The following is a 21,389-nucleotide window of genomic DNA, read 5'->3' as shown; positions in this document are numbered from 1 at the left end:
GAATAAAACACTCATTTACATTTAAGTAAGGAAAATAAAATAAGGCGGACAAAATAAATAAATAAATAAATTATAGTCAATAACTATGATTTAAAAAAAGATATCAGTGTTTAAAAAAAAAATTTATAGTGAGTTTATGAATGTGTGTGTGTGTGTTTGTGTGTGTGTGTGTGTGTGTGTGTGTGAGAGAGAGAGAGAGAGAGAGAGAGAGAGAGAGAGAGAGAGAGAGAGAGAGAGAAAGAGAGAGAGAGAGAGAGAGAGAGAGAGTTTTGTTGTTTTTAAAAAAATCTGTCTTGAAATAGATAATTCCAAAACATTGCATAAAAGCTGAAGCTATTCGGGTGATAAATATCTTGTGTTGTCTATATCATCTATTAGATAGATGTTGTTTATAGTGCTCTGCATTATTTTTTATTTTTTATTTTGGAAGTCGATTGAAATCACACAAAGATAATGGAATTTAAGATCTTTTACATATTTATTTTAAAAATGATTGCCTTTCTTTGAGAAGGAAAATAGTTTGGTGGGAAACTTTTTATTGTTTTTTTTTTTTTTATATATCTCATTGTCAAAAGGTGGTGGGAGACATTTGTTTTTTCAAGAGGCAATAACATTAATAATATACTTTTCAAATCACCATTGCAATCGCAACAAATTAAACGATCACATCTGGTAAAGTAACCTGCATCAGTTCAGATACTGCATACTATCTTAATAAGTAGACTTTTGACCTATTTTTACCCCCGTTTGTCCGTTTGTCAGTCAGTCCGCGTGGCGTGGTGTGGTGTGTGGTGGTTGGAATGTGGCAGTCGCTCAGTGATTATCGATTCTCATAATCCGGCTTTGTCGAAGGGCAAGATTTGATTTTTATTGTGGGCTCGATACTGATACTGATAGAGTAACGATTTTAAAAAATGATATCTATGTGGGCAAAAACATTATTGTAGATGAAAGTGTTGGTTTTTTTAAATTTTTATTTATTTATTTATTTACTTATTTATTATTTATTCACTTATTTATTATTTATTCAATTATTTATTTATTTTATTTTATTTTTGGTTTAAATGAAAAATTGCTTATGTCTTTGAAAGAAAAATGTTTCATACTATGATCTGAGAAGAAAGGGGGATTTTTTAAATGGGGATTAATTATATTAGTGAAAGTAAGAGCGGTGGTGTTGTGGTGTAAGCAGAGGTAACAAGAGAAAGGGCCATACTATTTATTTATTTATTTATTTATTTATTTATTTATTTATTTATTTATTTATTTATTTTATTCTTGCCGATCTTTTCACTCGATTTCAAAATTTAGCCACGTTCGTAACGAACTGTAATATACAAAAAACAAAATAATATACAAAAAAAACAAAAAAAAAAAAAACAAAAAAAAAAACACACACACACAAAAAAAAAAAAAAAAAAACACACACAAAAAAACAAAAAAAACAAAAACAAAACACGAATATAACAGTTTCAAGAAAAAGAAAAAAAAAGGAGAAAAGGGATGAAAATACACAACTAAACACAAAACGTTTTCGCACTCAAAACAGGTCTACTGCCAATAACAAAAAACAATTATAACAATGGTTTTAATTGTTTATACTTTGCTATTGGCTATTGAAAGACGGGTTTCAGCCAGAGACGTTCCTGTTTAGTGTTTATTTATTTATTTTTGAAGATGTATTTGTATTGTACATCAATTATTACGCTATATTTACAACTCGTTTTCTCAATTTCTCTATACAAAAAAAAAGAGGATCAGTTATAAGAATTTTAGATGTTATTCTCTTCCTCTCTTCCCTCCCCTCCCCCTTCTCCCCTCTTTCCCTCTCTTTGTCAGTCACAATATGCACCAGTCGCGAGTAAATCAATTTCCACTCCATTACCAACTCTTCCCTCCTCCTCTCCCCCCCCCCCCCCCCCTACCCCTTTCTCCCAACGTTACTATTCTCTCGCCACTGTAATTCCGACTCCAGTTTAATGAGGAGAGTGATAATCTTGTGTGTAATGAAAACAACAGGTGGTGATGGACTCTTAAGTAAGCGACGTGCTATTGGCTTATTATGTACTACATCATCATCATCATCATCATCATCATCATCATCATCATCATCATTATCATTATTATTATTATTATTATTATTATTATTATTATTATTATTATTATTATTATTATTATTATTATTATTATTATTATTATTGTTATTATTACCACCACCATATTATTATCATCGTCATAAAAAAAAACAAAAAAACATTCACCAGCAATCTCTTAGCCCCGTCTCACACTTCTCTCTCATCTTCTCCAAGCTTAAATCATATGCAAATTTTCATACAAATGAAGATTACACATGTTCAGGTAGCGAAAATAATAACAGATTATCGTATCGCATTATCGGGTCTAGGAGGTCAAATGACCCCCCCCCCCCCCCCCCCCCCCCCCCCCCCCCCCCCCCCTCCTTTCTACTAAATAATACGTAGTGTACTTTCTAGTACCGTACTGGTCACGCACCTAATCTGGAGTTATCCAATTTTTCAAAATCCCCCCCCCCCCCCCCCCTTTTTTTTTTTTTTTTTTTCCCTTTCTTACTTTCTTTATCCCTTTCTGATGATAATACTTCCCTTCCAGTTGTTTGCCTGCCTCTTTCGTCCCTCGTGATAATGAAAACGTTACACATCATTGTATTCTTGTTTTGAGACGGGTCGGGAGAGAGAGAGTAGGGGGATGAGGGAAGGGGGGTTGCCAGATCACTTAACTAGGATAAGCCAAATATTGGTTTGGGTGTTAGTATTGATTTTTGAATGTGTTATTTTTACGATTGAGCTTTTTGGAAGGAAATCTAAAAAAAACAAACAAAACAAAACAATTTTTAAAGAAAGAATTACTTTGAAATGGTGAAAACGATAATGGTATTTATGATAACATCAACAACAACAAGTACTATAATAATAATGATAATATAATAATAATAATAATAATAATAATAATAATAATAATAATAATAATAATAATAATAATAATAATAATATAATAATGATAATAATAATAATAATATATATTATTATTATTATTATTATTATTATTATTATTATTATTATTATTATTATTATTTTATTATTATTATTATTATTATTATTATTTATGGTGATGATACTACTACTACTAATGATGATGATGATGATGATGATGATGATGATGATGATGATGATGATGATGATGATGATGATAAAAATTTAAAAAAAAAGAAAGAATGATTTTAAAATAAATATATAAATAAATTTTTAAAACATAAAATTAAAAAATTAAATATAATGATAATAATAATAATAATAATAATAATAATAATAATAATAATAATAATAATAATAATAATAATAATAATAATAATAATAATGATAGAATTATAACCGTGCTGATGAGGGTATACCGCTTCTGTTCCTAGGCATATCTCGCTGCCCCCACAAAGAGGCTATGGTTGAACATGTTTAGTGACTATTATTCTTCTTATGCCTCATACATTACTTGAATGTCTGGCTTTTGGGACAATAATTCATACTATTTTTTATATTATGTCCCTGGTACTAAACTGAGCTGACAGGGCCCATTTTTTCCCCCGTTTTTAAATCAGTTTATAACTTCATTTTGTTTGAAATCTCTTTCCAAACAAGTAAACAAAAGTACAAAGCATGCAATGATATATTTACATGTGCTCACATGCATTGCATACATGACCAATGTGATAATTAAAATTTGCTTTCATTTTGTCATTTTAAAATCATTTTTTTTTTCTTTCTCTACTCAGGATGAGATTGTGGTTCTTGGAGAGAGGCTGGTGCTACGCCTGGACGACCTCCTTCCCTTGATGATAGACAACTTCAAGTGGGAGTACGGCTACGAAGCACCATGGCTGTCTGCTGCAACCTTGTCTCAATCATCGTCATCAACACCATTGCCATCGTCTCCCTCGCAGAAGACAAACGGGGAGCTGGTGGTCAAGCAAGAACAGAATGGACACAGCAAGTCACCGCCTCCTCTCACAACGCCAATCACAATAAAGGACGAGAAGGAGGAGGAAGAGGAGGATTGGACCATCAGTAAGGTGGACAGTCCTGAGTCAGAGGATGGGGGTGAGTTCATGTTTTGTCTTTATCCCGACCTCATTTCACATCTAGACGCATCACATAGATTTAATTGGTATATCCAGTTTGTTTTAGGGGAGCCAAATTTGGTCCAATCAGCAATTTTATACCTGATTTTTTTATTTTGGTTGAAATTTTTAGAGGAATTAAAAAAAATAATTTCCAATTCCATACTTAAGTCATAACTTATGTCCCAATTCATTTTGAGGTGAGAATCTATATATATTAATTAAAATCATACATTTTGGGTAAAACATCCAAAGATTAATCTAACAATCTTTTTGTTCAAATTTCCAGGGTGGGGTTCAAATATTTTTTTCTTCATACAGCAGGTGTGAATATCATCCTTTTTTTTTTTTTATCTCGATAGCAATAACAGCATGTGTGTTGTGTGTCCTCATAATTATTTTTGTTTGTCTCCCCCCCCCCCTCCCTTTTCTCTCCTTTGTATTCAGTCTAATTTCTATTTCTCATTTTGTTTTCCTGAAATCAGGGCTTAAAAAAATAGTGAATGGGTAAGTTGTTTGCGGTTCCCTGTTTTTCATATATTAGTAATTAAAAGAATGATTCACATAATGTCAATGGAATAGTATCTAAACTTTGTTCAAAGTTAAAATATTAAAGGTCTTCCTCTTCTTCTATTTCAAACAGATACAAGCCCATCGGTAAAAGGAGCTGCTAATGTAGCAGTGATGAGTTTTCCTCGTTATTGTCGCTACAGGGCCATGATGCGTAGACTGGAAGGTTGTGAGAACAAATGGCTTAAATTGGCTGTTGTCATGGCTTTAGGTAGCTTTGCTGGCAGAGGTCCTGGGTGTCGAGTAATGTTCTGTCGGGATGCTTTCTACCACTCGGAGATAGACGACTTGGACATTCGCATGGATCACATGAGTGAGTCCAAGATCATTGATGTCATTATTTGGTTACAAAAACCTGGTCATGATGATTGATGGAGGTCTTTTATTCTCACTATGTAAATGATGGCCTGGTGATATTATAACTGTATTTATCCCTTATTTCTTCAGACATCGTTAAGCACATCACAGCCTTTAATTATTTTTTTTACCTGTTTTTTTTGGTTTTATTTGAAGAGAACCCTAAATACATGGCAGGTTAAAAATAGTGAACTGGGGCCAAGCAGTTAGAGAGTGTATTATAATTAAAATTTAGAGAAAACATAGTAGAAAATGTGATGATCAAAATTATTTAAATTTAATCCGGTATTGACTAGTGTTGTAAAGACTTTTTGTACTTTATAGAGAAGTTAAACTGTATCAATTGATTAATCTCCAGTGCCCACCTTGAAAAATCGGCCTCGAGGAAAGAAGAAGAAGGATTTGTTGAGAAAAGATTCGCAGCAAGACTCTGACAGTACTGAGGAAATATTTGCCAATATCGCTCCAACCATTTCCACATCCTCCAGGGTAAGCACCTTTATAAAGATGGTGACGCTAAATTTGAATGATTGATAAGGGATCGTGTGAATTAATCAATGCATTTGTTTTTAATACATCAAGTGTTGCATTAAATAATTAATTTATTAATTTCATGTTTATTCCTTTGTTTTTGTTTTTTTTTTGTTTCTTTTTAATGGGGGGATTAAATTGATGAATTTAATCAGATGGAAAGTATGTTATTGTTTAGAAAAACGATCCATTCAAAAATAAAAATTAAAAAAAACCCAACAAAACTAAACAAAAATATCCAAATTTAATTGATTGCTTTACATCAAATCATTAACTTCTATGACGTTTAGGTTTATGTTCATGTATAGCTGTTATTTTATATATATATATATATATATATATATATATATATATATATATATATATATTATATATATATATATATATATATATATATATATATATATATATATATATATATATATATATATATATATATTATATATATATATATATATATATATATATATATCTCCTCCCCTCTTCTCTCTCTCTCTCTTTCTCTCTCTCTCTTTCTCTCTCTCTCTTTCTCTCTCTCTCTTTCTCTCTCTCTCTCTCTCTCTCTCTCTCTCTCTTCTCTCTCTCTCTCTCTCTCTCTCTCTTCTCTCTTTTTCTCTCTCTCTCTCTCTCTCTCTCTCTCTCTCTCTCTCTCTCTCTCTCTCTCTCTCTCTCTCTCTCTCTCTCTCTCTCTCTCTCTACCTTAAAAGCAAAGGTCGACATGACTTATTGATTGATGATTATTGGGTCACAGTTAGATGGGAGTGTCACATTGTCTGATCTTTGTTTCAATGATGATATCCATTATACTTATATTTGCCATTTACTCTCATGTTGAAACCCAATTAATAATGGAATGTTAAAGTTCAAATGAGATTGGTGTACCAAATTCCTGGTTTTGAAATCCAGCTATTTATAAACATCCTCACATATTTCCATTTCTATATTTTCATTGCTTCTAAACTATTATTAAAAAACCCTACGATCAATGAAAGGGTGGTGAATGCATTCTCACCGCTGTCACTGCTGATTTTGACATAACTGGGTGAACTGATAGTTAGTCTGATTATTTCCAAGTTATCTTAAGCAGCACTTTAACACATTTGTTTACTAACCTGACAAAATATCTGTTTTAAAAAGAAAGCAGCATTAAAGAATGCCATGACTCCAGTTTTGCTTTAGCTGTTCTTTTTTTGGTTAAAAAACAGCCAGGTCTTCAACTGAAACCTGATACAATGAAATCCTTATAAAGTCAACACCTCCAGATCAGAAAGATTGGTTGGTTTTAAGCAAGGTTGACTTTATCCGTTATCAAAGAATACACTTAGATATAGTACAGACAATTTGGAACTAACAAGAGGTGTTGACTTTAGCCAGAAGTTGACTTTAAGAGTGTTGACTTTAGCCAGAAGTTGACTTTAAGAGTGTTGACTTTAGCCAGAAGTTGACTTTAAGAGTGTTGACTTTGTGCGAATTCCACTGTAGTTAAGGTTAGCAATTAAAATAAAATTCCATCGAAACTCAATTTTGATTGTTTTTTTTTTTGTTTTTTCACAGCCTCGCAGATCGACTGACACAACAGAACTGACTGACGATAAAGTGAATGCAGAGGAACAAGCCTTTCTCTTTGGACTACACAAGTTCATGCATGAAGCCAAAATACCCATTGGACGTATACCGTCTCTTGGGTTCAAACAAAGTAAGTTGTTTTTGTTTTGTTTATTTGTTTTTTGAAATCTACCTTTAAAATTTTAAGTATACAAAACGTGTGTTTGTTGGTAATGTTGTTAATATTGTTTAATCAGATTTTCCCCCTTTTTCGAAGTTAGTTATTTATGTGATTTTCTTATATTTGTTTTTTCTGATCCTCTACTTGATATTGGTATTAGCATATATGATTCGTGCCAAATTCTTTTTGGGAAATCTTTATTTTTATCTTTCTTTTTGTTTTTCACAGTTGACTTGTATGTGTTTTTCAAACAAGCAGAAAAACTTGGAGGTTATGATGCAGTGAGTAAACACATTTATCAATATATTTTTTAAATTCCAAAATATTTTGACCTATTTTTTTTTTTAAATCAAGAACCAAGTATGGTTAAATGGAATGAGTTGAATTAATTTTAAACACAATGAATTAGAGCGCTCAACTGATAGCTTTTTGTTCGCAGGGATCTTCTTTAGGTTCTCAACCTTCTTCTTGATGTAATGCTTCCACTTAAGTTCTTGAGTAAAGATGGCTATCAGCACAAGTTGTTTTTATAAATAACAATAAAATAAATGCTTTTACGTACTTTACATATATAAATTTGTAACAAATCAATCAAGAACTGAAACTTAACTGTAAATGTCTTTTTTTTTTATATTGATAGGGAAGTGTTAAGGATTTGTAAAGCACATTTAGTGGATATTGAGGTATATAAAAGCTCAAGTTTGTTTTATTATCAAATTATACGGTAAGTAAATCATAAACCAAGATTTCTTTATGACATATTTTGTTTGCCATCTTTAGATAACCACCAAACGCATGTGGAAGCATTTGTATGACAAGATGGGAGGCAACTCTAGTAACACCAGTGCTGCTACATGCACCAGGCGTCATTATGAAAGGTAATCATTGCTTTGTGCCATCATTTTTTTGTCTTTTGAATGTGTTTTGCTCCCATTTTTTTCCTCTCTAAATTTAATACAGCTTCTGTTTTCAAAGCTTAAAATGTCTTTGTATTGTTAATATAAAACATCACTGTTACTTTTTGGAGTTTGTTCTACTTTGAAGTAGATTTTTTTTTTCAATTTATGATTCTTTTTAATTTTTATCACCCAGAAAACATTTTCCATCTAGTTTATTATCATTTCAAAATTACTTGAAGGCCAGATAGAAATATGTATAAATTTTTAGGACCAATTTTCCCTTTTTTGTCTCTTTGTTATTATTTTATTTGGAATAACAAATTTTATCTAGATATTTTCCTAATTGTGTTTGGGAAATATTGAAATGTTCTTTGATCAAATCACTAACCCTGAAGCTTTATTTTCCATTTTGTCATCAGATTATTACTGCCATATGAACGCCATCTCCGTAAATTGAAAGGCCCCAAATCCAAGAAGAAAACCATCAGAGCTATTGAACATCCCGATTCAAAGCAAGAGAAGAAGGAAGAAAAAGAAAATGTTTCACAGGAGGTGAGTGTGGTTGAAATTAACCAATTTTTAATAGAATTTATTAACAAGGTTTTAAAACACTCACAATAAAAAAACAAGTACGTTTTTAACACGTTTGCTTTCTTTTCAATTGTTTTCTTCCTTCACAACTCATAGCTTCAATTTAATCAGAAAAAATTGTGTCCCAAAAAAAATATTTTGAACATTTCCTTCAGCCTGACTTGCACCAAATTCCAAACTTACATGTCCCTATTTGCTCTCTTTTATCATAGAAAACAGTTGGGAATAACTAACAGCATTTTTAACTTTTAAAATATATTTGAAGTCATAAATCATAAAATTGATTAGTTGAATTTTCTGATTTATGGAGTTCAGTTTGTTAACAAACCTCAGTATATTTCCCAATCACCCGGTAAACAGAAAAAAAAGTACGCAGGTAATGACTATTTACTAGTGTTCAGATAGGGGTCAGTTGATGTGTTCGCGTAAAAGTTCAGTAAACTTTTTCACCTTGAATCGGCAACCCTGATCATAGTTTCTTCAATATCTATAGATTTACAATTCTGTCTGCTTTTTTAAGATGTCAGGTTAGAGAGAAAGGAGCCCAGAGTGGAAATATAATGGGTTTAATAACAACCTTGTTGAGGAATAATCAAGTGATTTAACAAATAAAAATTATCAAGAGAAACACAACATTGTCACAATCGTATCATTCATCACAGTAACAAAATTCTATCATATCCTATGGTTATAGTAAAACAATGCTATCATTTCGTATTTTCATAGTCTGCAGAGCAAATAAGCAATATGCCTTATAGAACAGTTTTGAACTTCTGATCAATTAAAATATTTTAAAAGATAAAAAAACAACTAATTAAATGAATCACATTGTTAGTTCATCCGATTGCCCAAGTATCCTGTCTGTGTAATCCTTCATTCTTTACTAACATGTCAGTCTATACATAAATTCAGACCTGCCAACTCCCAAATATTAGTAGAAATACACATTTTTGGTTCCAGCTCCAGAACTACGTTAGTTACTTAAGTTATTAAAATTCGATGAGACTTGTTGTAAAGGAATATTTTGTGCCCGTGCACATATTTTAAAGAATTGGAAGGGTCATTGAATCAATTAGTTTATTGATTTCGATTGTTTTCCCTTTAATACTATGAATTTTGAAAAAATCCGGTTGGCAGATCTGCATAATTCATCAATGTACGAAAGAGATCCATTTTTCAGTTAAAAAGTAAGTCTCCTGCCTTCTTACTTCTCTTCTTCCTTCTATCATTTTCTTCCCTTCCTCCCATCCACGTCATCCAGACCGAGCTGGAGATAAAGAAAGAGGAAAGTTGTAGTGGTGTGAGTAGTGTGAAGGTGGAGGAAAAGCTGGAGGGGGAGCAAATTACCATCATGTCAACAGTGGTGACAGCACCACCGCAACCACCTCAACCTCCTCAACCTCCTCATCCAACACCACCACCACCACCGTCAGCACCACGGTGCGACCCACTTCAGGTGAGATGAGGGTTGGTCGGCCTTGACAATATCTACAGCTTTTCTGCTGCAGCTGCATTACAAAATTTTTTAAAAAAAGAAAAGAGAAAGAATAAAACAAACAAAACTGTATGCTCCATGAAAAAGGTTTGATAATCAGAAAAAAGTCATTTTGTATGGGATTGTTAATAATTTAAATGGTTGGTTCACGGTTCTGATTTTTAGTTGATGCATGCCACCCATTGTGGGAATGGTGAATTGTCCTATCTCTAAAGTCAAGCATTGTTCAAGCATGTTCAGTGGCTGGGTGGGTGGCAGTGATCGTGAAAAGTTATTGTCCTGACCTTATGTCCTTGAATAAGGCACTTAACTCGCGCTACCCCACTCAACTAAGATGTGAGACTCGTCTTTTTTTCAATGGAAACTGCAGGAGGTCATTTGGTTTTGCCGGAAATAGGAAAAAATAGAAAACTAAGTGACGAGTTGCAAAATTTAATATTCCTTAAATTTTGATACATCCCACAGTAAAGGGAAAATGAATTGATGAAATTAATGCATGTGTAATATTCCATGAAAGGAATATGGAATGGGATTCATGACTAGAAAACAAGGTGGTAAATTTTAAGACCAATCATGGAGCATACATGTTTTATTCCGAAAAGCAGCGCACAGCTTTTACAGCTTTCACCCAGCACCTCATCTCTCATCTCAATACTTTTGACGTTTCTTCCGATTTTTTTTTCGTTTGTGGTTTGTTTTTTTTTTGTTTTATTTTCTCTTCTTTTCTTTTCTTTTAATCATTATTTATATTAAAAAAAAAAAAAATTCTTTACTTTATTTCGTTAACAATTTCTAGCTTTATTTCATGAGTATGATTAATTGAATTCAGATGGAATAAAGACACCAGAATTAAGTTTCTTAATCATTCTTGTTTTTTTATTTTCTGCAACATTCAAAATTTATTCTCTTTGTTTAAAAAAAAAAAATGTTAAAAAAAAAAATCCTTAACTTAATTTGTTATAATGATAAATGGTAGCAACATTTTTTTGGTCAAATTAGTTAACTTTAAAATTCTTTAAGATAGAAATACCGTTTTTATTCCTGACTACACCATTTCTGATTTGAGTGTATTTTTTGTTCGTTTTATACATTATTTCTAATTTAATGATTCAATCAATCATCTACACATCTGCTTTGCTCCATTTTCCCCTCTTCCAGCACAAGAATGGCATATATATATATATATATATATATATATGTTTATTTTCCTTTGTTGAAGGATGATGTACCATGTATGATAATCACCCTGTTGATTCTTATTTTACTTTTTTTGTGGCAATATTTTTTTCAAAGCTAAGATAAACCGAGTAAGGGGAGACAAATTGATATTTTGTTCGGTGACATGGCAAATCCAAAATCTTTTTTTATGATTTCATTCTATTTAAATTTTAATGATTTGTATAAAATATGTTTTGTTTTCCGCTTTTGTTATTCAATACATTTATTATGCCTCTAGTTTGTGTCAGAAAATTGTTTGAGAAAAGTCAAGGTGCATTTACTACTTCAAATAATTATTGCATGTAAAAGAATTCATCATACTGTGTAATTCGTCTCGTTGGTTGCAAAAAGAGATTCAATTTGAATAAGATTTTGTCATAGCTTCCTTTTGATATATATCGTTAGATTCTGAAGAAAGTCTTATATTCTTGAAAATGTTTTGCTCTTTAATACTGGTTTCCAAACAAAACGACATATTCTAATAAGAAGGACTAAATTAAATATTGTTTGAAGCGTTGTTGGTTATGCTGATTTTATTTTTATTTTGTTTTACAGGAAACCTCTGAAAACAAAAAAGAGAAATCATTATCATCAGCAATTTGTAATGACACTAAAAATGATACAGAGCTTTTGGAAATTCCAATCGTACGCCAGCGTCAAAATCAGATCCCAACTAAAGAACATGCAGAGAAAACAAAGGATTCTGACAACGTGCAACAGCAGCAACAGCATCCTCTGTTACCCCCAAACTTGGCAACCCTAGGGTTCACAGAGCAACAGCTGATGGCCGGAGCAATTCCAGGTGCTGTTTTACCTGCTGAGTTTGGAGCAGCGGAGGGTACAGTGATTCCCAACACCAACTTGGTTTATCGGGGTGGCTACCTGGTGCCTCTTCATCCCCAGCAAATAATGCAAACTCCATGGGGTCTAATTGCTGCCTCAGCTTCTCCTCTCAAGCCAGACCACATGGATAATAACAAAGGAGGAGAGGGTGTAAACAAGAGGAAAGACCAGCATCCTCATCCCTCCAATAGTAGCACAGTCATTCCTTCCCTTGCTCAAGGGAAATCGTCCAGTTCCAAAAACAGTTCCTCTGCTGACAGCATGTTATTTCCAGGTGCTCTAAGCGGTGCTGCTGCCAATCGCCAGCTTCAACATCAGCAGAAGGCAGCCCATACCAACATGCCATATCAACCGTCTCCCTATCTCCTCACCGACCACATCAATAATCAACAAAAACGTCCAATGACCAATTTATCCTCATCATCTTCCTCTTCAAAACATCCCGACCAACTCCACCTCAGCAACATTTTGGCCAATTCTAGTCAGAATCTAATCACTTTACTCCACCCGACTCCTTCAGGACGGAAAAGCAACCCTAACTTACCTCGTGCCCCATCTCAGGTCTACCTCCACCCATCGAGCACCAATCCACTCTCTCCGTCATTACCATCTCCTAACGGTGCTATTCCTCCACCAGCCCACTCCCAACCAAGAAAAAGAACGTATCCATTTGACCATCCGTCACAGGGTAGCCTTTTCCCCAGCCCAGACATTGTCCTTGATCGAATCAAAAGTTCCACCGGTTTGCGTCCAGCAGCTCCAGGGAGGCCTCCAGCACAGCGTCAACGATTTGATTCTCCAAGGGATATATTTAGCCATACTAAACAATCATTTGCTGCTGCCACCGCTGCTAATAATGGTCCCACCAGCTCCCACCATCTTCCTCCTCATCATCAACAGCAACAACAGCTTTTAAACCACCAAAGAAAGCCAAGCCACCACCACCAACAACAACTCGACAACATCAGCAATCAAAAACGACCCTCTTCATCGTCTAAATTGAAATCCTCGTCGTCATCCTCCTCATCATTATCCTCACCATCTCATCAGAGAAAACTTCATCATCAGCAGCATCCGCAGGCCTCACCGTCATTGTCTTCCTCCTCATCCTTGTACACCATGATGCCCCACAGTGCCCTAGAACTACAATCCCTTCAAATGCAAGCTGTTGCTGCCGCAGCAGCAGCCGCTACCAATGGTATAGGTGGTAGCAACAGTAGTAATAGCAGTGCAGCAGTCCGAGACCAAATGAAGCACCAGCAGCAGGCACAGCAAGCTGCCCTGTCAGGTATAACGAATGGCCTGGTCCTTCCCCCTGACCAGCAAGCATTGGCCAAAGGTGTTTCTCAGGAGTCACAGCTGGCAGCAGCAGCAGCTGCCAAGGAAGGTCACCGTTTGACTTCTGCCTTGTTTGGCACTCAGTTTACTGCTATGCCCCGAGTGAGTAAAACGTTTTTAGTAGTGGGAAGAGATTTTTTAATGGATTGTTTATTTGTTTTGTTATATGTTTATTTATTTATTTATTTATTGACATTAATTTATTTACTTATTTATTTACTTGATTATTTATTTAGTTATGCATTTATTTATTATTATTATTATTATTATTATTATTATTATTATTATTATTATTATTATTATTATTATTATTATTATTATTATTATTATTATTATTATTATTATTATTATTATTATTATTATTATTAATGATAATAATAATATTCATATCATTATTATTATTAAAATGCCTGTGCTTAACTACAGAATATCGTAACGGCTGTGAAAAAAGATTGTAGGAATATTGTTTTATAAAGAATTAGGCAAATTAAAAGTCATTTGTTTGCTTGTGGTAAAAGTGGCCCTATGGTGCTAAAAAGATAGCAACCCAGTACATCTAATGAAAAGCTAATTGAAGGTATGTGAAAACTAACTTCTCACAGTTTATTACATTATCTGGATATTCAGAGCACAAAACAGCAATGTTATTTTGCAGTGTTTTCAAGTCTGAAGCCCATCTCCTACTGTCACTTACCCTTACTGTTATTTCTGGGCAGTTCATGCTGTCCACTCTGAATTGATTCTGTTTGGAACAATCACTCAAAACCGGACTTGACCAAACGTCTTAAACGATCTCAGAATGGCGTGGAATGAGTGAGATCAATGAGTCAATTTAATTAACTATGATTTATGAGTTTTCCATTACTTTGAGAGGAATTTCATCTCTGGATCATATTGATAGAGCTATTTTTCATTCACTGTCGCCAATCTGTCAAAAAAAAAGTTATTTTTCACAAATGCTACTGAATTTTGCAACAACGTTCATTCCTCTTTCATGTGCTCTAGCTTCCTTTTGACAAAGCTGCATTTTTGGTTTGTGTTCTGTGATGGGCAGTAACGTAAAAAAAAATGCACTTCAAAAGTTTCCATTCTTTTTCATGTAAATTTTTTGAGAAATTGATAACCTTTTCCTGAAAATTTCATGGAATCGAACGATTCTTTCTTAGTCATGGCAATTCATATGTCATCAACTCTTATATAAATGACTTGACCCTTGATGGTTCAAATATCCATAGTGCCAGCATAGAGCATAATTGTTCTTCAATTTTATTGCTCAATTTTTTTTTCTTCTCACCTGTTTTTTCTTCTTTTTTATCTTATTTTGTATAAAGCTTTCAACTATGCAAGACAATATAAATAACAAATACCATGTTTTCCTCTTGTTTCAGCCAACAAGTAAACAACCGTCTGACCCATCACCGTCGTCATCATCATCATCCATGGTCCCAAACAGTTCAGAGTCGGCAGTAGCAGCAGCCGCGGCAGCTGCTATGTCATTCAACCCACACATCCATCCTGCCTTCATGAGTCCTTATCTTCCTCCAGGAGTCTCAGCTGCAGCTCTTAGTCCACAACTGCAAATGCAGATGGCTGCGTACGAAGAACTTCTCCGCCAGAATGGCTTTGGTGCTTTCATGGCGCCTGGTGGTGTTCCACCTCCTCCTGCCAAAGTTGGAAAGAAAAATTAAGATTATTGTTTAAGCAACAACAGCTTAGAAAATGAAACTGTTCAAGTGGGATTGTTTCAATAGTTGTTTGAAATGCTCTGATATTTTAAATGGCAATAACAGCTGTTGTTTTCCAGCAATGGGGCATTTAAGACATTATTAAATTCAAATGGACCCATGGAGTTCTCTCTACCTTTCAACTTTTGCTGTGAATGAATTAACAGGGCATTGATATTTAACACAGATTCACTACATTCATAAAGGCATCTTGGATTTATCATAGAAATGCCTTTCTATCATACATATTGGATTACCTTCAGGTGCCTTGGAACTGTTATACAGTGAAAATATGTGCTGTAAATTTTGTGCTTCTTCAAAAATAGAGACATATTCTGTGAATGACAGAGCTCAAGAATGGAGTGTAGAAAAGTTGATATTTAAAACCTATGCAAGTTTAGTTATTCTTTCACATGTTAGTCTTGCAAACGTAATGCTTATTTTCTTGTCAGTATGGAAGTTGTGCTAAGATTGTATACCAGTTTGATTCGGATGTGTATTCTGAAGAGATTGAACTTAGGATTTACTAAACTCTTCAAATGATGCAAGAAGCAATGTGAAAATAAAACATTTTCCAAGTAATCAGTTATGACTTTCTGCAATGAAACCTAGCGATATGAAAATTCACTTTCAGTCCCAACTGATTGTAATTGGATGATTGGATAGGGACAAGGTTTACAATAACAGGAGGATTTGACTTAACAGTGCTATTTATTGTATTGGAAGCCTAACATTTAAAAAAATGAACTCAAACCTTTTACGTCAATGTAATACGTGTAGACAAAAGTCTTGTTTGTTTAATTGGCATTTCTTTGTGGACTTTTATTTTAACTGTATCAATTTCGACCCCATTGTGTGGTTATGTGGTCTAGTGGTGTGACACTCGCTTTTGGATCGGAAGGTACTGGGTTCGAGCCTCGCTTGGCACATAGTTGGAAAAGGCTCTTTTCTCACATTCTCTCACCGTACTCAAGTGTAAAATAAGTACCTGGCCATTAACAGCGTCGTCTCTGTCCAAAAAAAATTGTAGTATCGCCTAACATGTGTCATGTCTTGTTCTATATGCTACTAGTTGCTGTTGGTCAGGGACCCCTTGTAAAGCATTTTGAGCACATTTAGTGGATATTGTGCTACATAAAAGCTCAATTCTTAATACAGTTAGAACATGTTTTACTGCCTTTTCTTTCTCTGGTTGTGTTTGGTAATGTAACAAGCAGCCTGTGCTTTCAGAGCTCTCTATAATATCATTTCTTTTAACCTTTCTCTCATTCTTAATATATTAATGTTAAATTGGAGAAAAATTGTGTTCGTAATATAAGATTAAAACCAAATAAGGAACGGCGTAATAGCATTCCCTCCCCAACAACCAGAAAAATTTGACACAGTTATGAAACATTTTCTTGCCAAATAGAAAAATTTTCTGTCACAGAAGCAAGAGGATATAATTATTGTAATACAGAGCATTTATTGTCTTCCAACGTTGAAGCTGTATCACTATGGATGGGATTGGTGTTTTATGTGGAGCAGATTTTCATCTAAATTGAACCTGTGTAAAAAAAGAAAGACCGAGATGAGTAATACTACAAAAGGACTGGCTGATATCACATCAATAGGGTGGGGATTTAATCCATCAAGATTCTCTGATTTTTTTCCCTTGTGACTTGGAAGAGTTTTAAATGGTCTTTCCCATATAATGCTATCACAGAAGAGCTTGAAAACAAAGGTGGTACTGCCTTTTAAATTTGATAAAAAATGTTAAATTTTGAAAAGGCATTAAACTAAATTAAAAACTGATGCATTAATTAAATAATGAATTTCTATAGCGCCTAATAATCCACATTGATCGTTACATTACATGTCAATGCATGTTTTAAAAAATATAATGGTAATAGAATATAGTCAGCCTGATATGAAGCAATTTAGGATGCCAAATCCATAAACATACAATGACAAAATATCTTCTCAAATATTGTAGCTGGAAAACTATGGATGAATTAAAACAATCGTGAATAAAACTATTGGGGGGAAAAAATATTCTAGTCTGGGCTTTGGTCTTTCATTTCCTTTGCCCTCTCTCTTTGCGACTAGACAACAAGCAAAAGAAAAATCTCTCGACTATTAAACAAACCAAAAAACAACAAAAAACAAAAACAAGCAAAGGGAAATGTTATTTATTTTTTTCATGCTCCTATAATTATATTTTACATCTCTTTAATACCACTAGCAATTCCCTCTATTGGTTTTTTCTTGTTAGTTTTTTTTTTTTTTAATGAACAAAGAATGGCAGTAATGGAGTTAGGAATAGAAAATCACAATATCAGCATGCGTCATTGTAAGACTGTATTAATAAGTGTGAAGTTGGTTAGGAAATGGAAATTTAATTTGTGACAACTTGGAGATAATCTTATGTCATCGATATTTGGAGAAATAACATTTCCCCATCAAAATGAAATAAAGATATTTTGTCATTGTACCGCAGGGTCCAATTTTGTTTACTGATCAGTCTCTAAGACTGAATAGTCCCGTGATTATGTGGTGAAATTTATCTTAGCAAATGATGATTGTTTTTAGTTTAAGGTTCTGTTCACAGTATAGGACAGATGATGCTACAACTTTTTTTAACAATCAGTTTCATGAAAAAAATCCCATATTTTTCCTATAGAGCTGGTCACGCACAATGACAGTTGGTTAGATTTTTATAACTGATTATCAAGCTCAAAATATTTATTATATGAAGTCAAGCATTGTATTGGAAGATTTGATATGAGGTTTGATAGGGAAGTTTCCAGTTCAGTCACCCTCTGTTAATTTTTGTTTCATTAGATTTTAAACACAATAAAAGAGTACTGATATTGATTTTGCAAACAGACTTTAGGTATCTCTTTTATTTTCCTTTAATTAATTTTTTTTTTTTTAATTGGAGGTGTTAGTCCCCAGATACTGTGGAAAAGGGGCATCATTCCTTTTGGACTGTGTTTGAAAATAAGTGTTTTAAGTATTTGTATTGTCAAATGGGATTAGGAGGTGATCGCATAAAGTCAACTTCCACACCTCTTGTTTGGCCCAAATTTTCTGATCTTTATCTAATTGTGTTCAATTTAATTGATAATGGATAAAATCAATCTTGCTTTTAAAGGCGGGTAACCAATCTTTCTGGTCTGGTGGGTTGTCTTTATCAGGATTCCACTCAAGTTGTTTTATTAAAAGTGCAATTAAAGGCAGCATTGTTCTCTACCATTCAATTTGGTAATCTCACATTTCCATCCACCTCCTACAGATTCATTTTTGTATCTCCTTCTCTCTAGTGTTGTTGTTGTTGATGTCATTGCTGATGATGATGTCACTCATAAAGTAATGATAATATTTTCCTCATCACCATTTTCTATCATTAATTAACATAAGTCCCTTCCGACAACTTGATCTCACTTCTGCAGGATGGGTTGTTTTCTTTTTCATTTTATAGACTAGTTCCAGAAATATTATTATTTTACCATCTATCCCATTTTCCATTCTAGCACAAGACCAATATATAATTTGGAGTTATTGAGGAATAATTTTTCCTGGCTCATTCTCATATATGCTTAATTTATATTTTGGTGTAAATTTAGGAAATGTTTCAGGGCAACTCACTGAAATACTACCAGATTTATAGATAGATGAATATATGGGTGTTTGGTACGTTGTGGTACGCTGGGGCAGTTACCTCCCATTGTTGACCAGAGAACTCTTCCAAGCCCAGTTGGAAATAAATCTTTCTTGTCACATCTAGGACGGTTGGGCTGGCTGGAAGATTCCTTAAATAATTCCTTAAACTTAAACCCAAGGAAGTTTCAATAAGTCCACTATTGCTATATATTTTTTGTCCCTCAACATATATTTGTTGTCCGTTTCTATATGGCTTTGCATCCTTGCCCTAGGCTATAGGAAGAGGGGAACAGCCATAGTCACAAAATATATATTTGTGTTTCTCTGTACTTGACATAATAATTTTATTTTAGTGTTAATAAAGTCATAAATTCTTGGCATGTGAAAAAAAAAAACAAAAAAACTTTGATCCAGCTTTGGCTTTCTATTTAGTAATTCAAGTAGAATATTTTTTTCGATCAAATAATGTGGTCACTGAGTGATTAGAGCAAAGGAATGTGTTTGAAGGTCTATTCTGTAATCAATTGTGGTTGGTATAACTCCAATGGTCCATACACACCCTGCTGTCTCTTATATATTCCCTCGTATAATTTTGTCATTTCCATGCAGCTTTGTCGCTTGTGACCTGCTTGAAGTGTTGCTGGAAGGGGACAATCAGATGGATTATCCTTTTGTGCGAGTTGATTTTTTTTTCTTTGTGTATCTATTTTTTATTTATTTATATGCTCTTTGTTACCGACTATATCACATCCTGGTGAGATCATTTGTCAATGTCTCGATAGGTCTTTTATTTCAGGTGGTTTAAAAATACATACACATGGATGGATTGTTTTCGAATCTACTTTTGCTCTGTTTTAACTAGCCACCCTTGTCTTCCTTTCTCTTGGATGTTTGAAAGTGGAGATGTTATTTTCTAGGTTTTTCTTCATTTTTTTTTATTGGCACTGAAATGATTGGAAGGTGTTGCTCGCTTTTATAAAACCCTTAAAAACAAATTATCAATCAGTTTGACAGTTGTATCTGATTCATTGTTTGTCCCTTTTATCTACAAGTAAGAGTACCAAATGTTATAGAAATGGATAGAAACATTATAGTGAATAAATAGTTTGAACGATTGGTATTTTGAAAATTAAAATATGTTTTGTGTGAGCTAAAAATAAAAGCCTCACTTTTCAGGGAACTGGATAATTGAGGTGTAAGCATGTCATCGAATTGTTGTTATGAAACCCGAATTTGTCGAAATGCTAAAGCAGCATCTATCTGATTTATCATGGAAAAAGGAACTCCATGAAAAGGTGAGCCAAAATAGTGAGGCAGCTCATTGAATGATGACTGGATTTATATTTTGTACATTATTATACTCTGTACATACCATCAATCATGATGTTATATAATTATTATTTTATTTATGTGCTGCTTTTATTTTCCAATCATTCTCTCGGTAATTTTTTTGGTTGATTTTGAAAATCGTCCGTTTATCGTATTTTGTCAAATGTCACTATATTTTGATCATAAAATAATTGCATTATGTACAGATTTTGAAATATGGCAATTTTATCTAATTTTCTCTTCATCTCCTTTTGTCTTTGTCCTTTTCTTTTTCTTTTGGTTTTGTTTTAGCTGCTTGGGGGTGTTTTTTTGTTGTTTTTTTTTTTTCATTTAATCCTCTCCTCCCTCCTCTCCCCCCCCCCCCCCCCCCCCCCCCCCATTCTTTTCTCTTTGATTTCTATTAAAAATAAATGTATAGTTTAAGAATGTAAATGGCATTCATCAATATGATGAAAGTTGTATTTTTCTTTTTGTTATATAATGATTAAACAATTCAGTCTCCTATCATCCGGATTTATGCTCCAAAATGTAAACGCCAAACTGTTTGAAGCTGGGGACTCTAAAAGTACTGAGTTTACTTACTAAGTTAAATTAAGCAAAAATGAATATAAATCTTAAGAGACAAAATCTGTTATAGGTAACTTTTCAGGCTTAACTCTTTCTTCAGCCAAAGACAAAAACGATAAAATGAAATAAATGTAATAAAACACAAAACCAAAAAAAAAAAACAAAACAAAAAAATCCCTTTATTGATCCCCAAGTGGAAATCTGCATTTTGGGGTTTGTCCCAAGGGAAGACTGGAATTACCCAGGTTGGAAGATCTTGTGATGCTGTCTGGGTGTGACTTTTAGGTGATTTCCTAGTTGAACCATTTCCCTTTATCTTTCTCGTGTGTTTTAAATTTTAAATCTAGAGGTTTTTTTTGTTGTTAATATACCATTTTCTTCCTTTTTACTGGCGCTGAAATGTCATTGA

The 21,389-nt window shown here is 33.5% G+C and overlaps 1 protein-coding gene across 1 annotated transcript in view; it reads left to right on the top strand.

Annotated features, from left to right (window-relative positions):
- Window positions 1-17,590, top strand: part of LOC144964572 (uncharacterized) — a 59,885-nt gene extending 42,295 nt beyond the window's left edge. The window contains 10 exon segments of the mRNA XM_078899003.1: window positions 3,803-4,127; window positions 4,791-5,030; window positions 5,433-5,563; window positions 7,160-7,301; window positions 7,560-7,612; window positions 8,112-8,209; window positions 8,650-8,782; window positions 10,083-10,277; window positions 12,090-13,817; window positions 15,104-17,590. Of these exon segments, the coding sequence (XP_078755129.1) occupies window positions 3,803-4,127; window positions 4,791-5,030; window positions 5,433-5,563; window positions 7,160-7,301; window positions 7,560-7,612; window positions 8,112-8,209; window positions 8,650-8,782; window positions 10,083-10,277; window positions 12,090-13,817; window positions 15,104-15,403 (3,345 nt within the window). The 3' untranslated portion in view covers window positions 15,404-17,590.
- The last annotated feature ends 3,799 nt before the right edge of the window (window positions 17,591-21,389 follow it).

Source organism: Berghia stephanieae, chromosome 2 (genome assembly GCF_034508935.2).
Source record: "Berghia stephanieae isolate SIO BIC M18660-M18661 chromosome 2, UCSD_Bste_1.3, whole genome shotgun sequence".
In the NCBI taxonomy this organism is placed as follows: Eukaryota; Metazoa; Mollusca; class Gastropoda; order Nudibranchia; family Aeolidiidae; genus Berghia; species Berghia stephanieae.
Note: the sequence above shows the minus strand (reverse complement) of the source record. Positions and strands in the feature narration are given on the sequence as shown.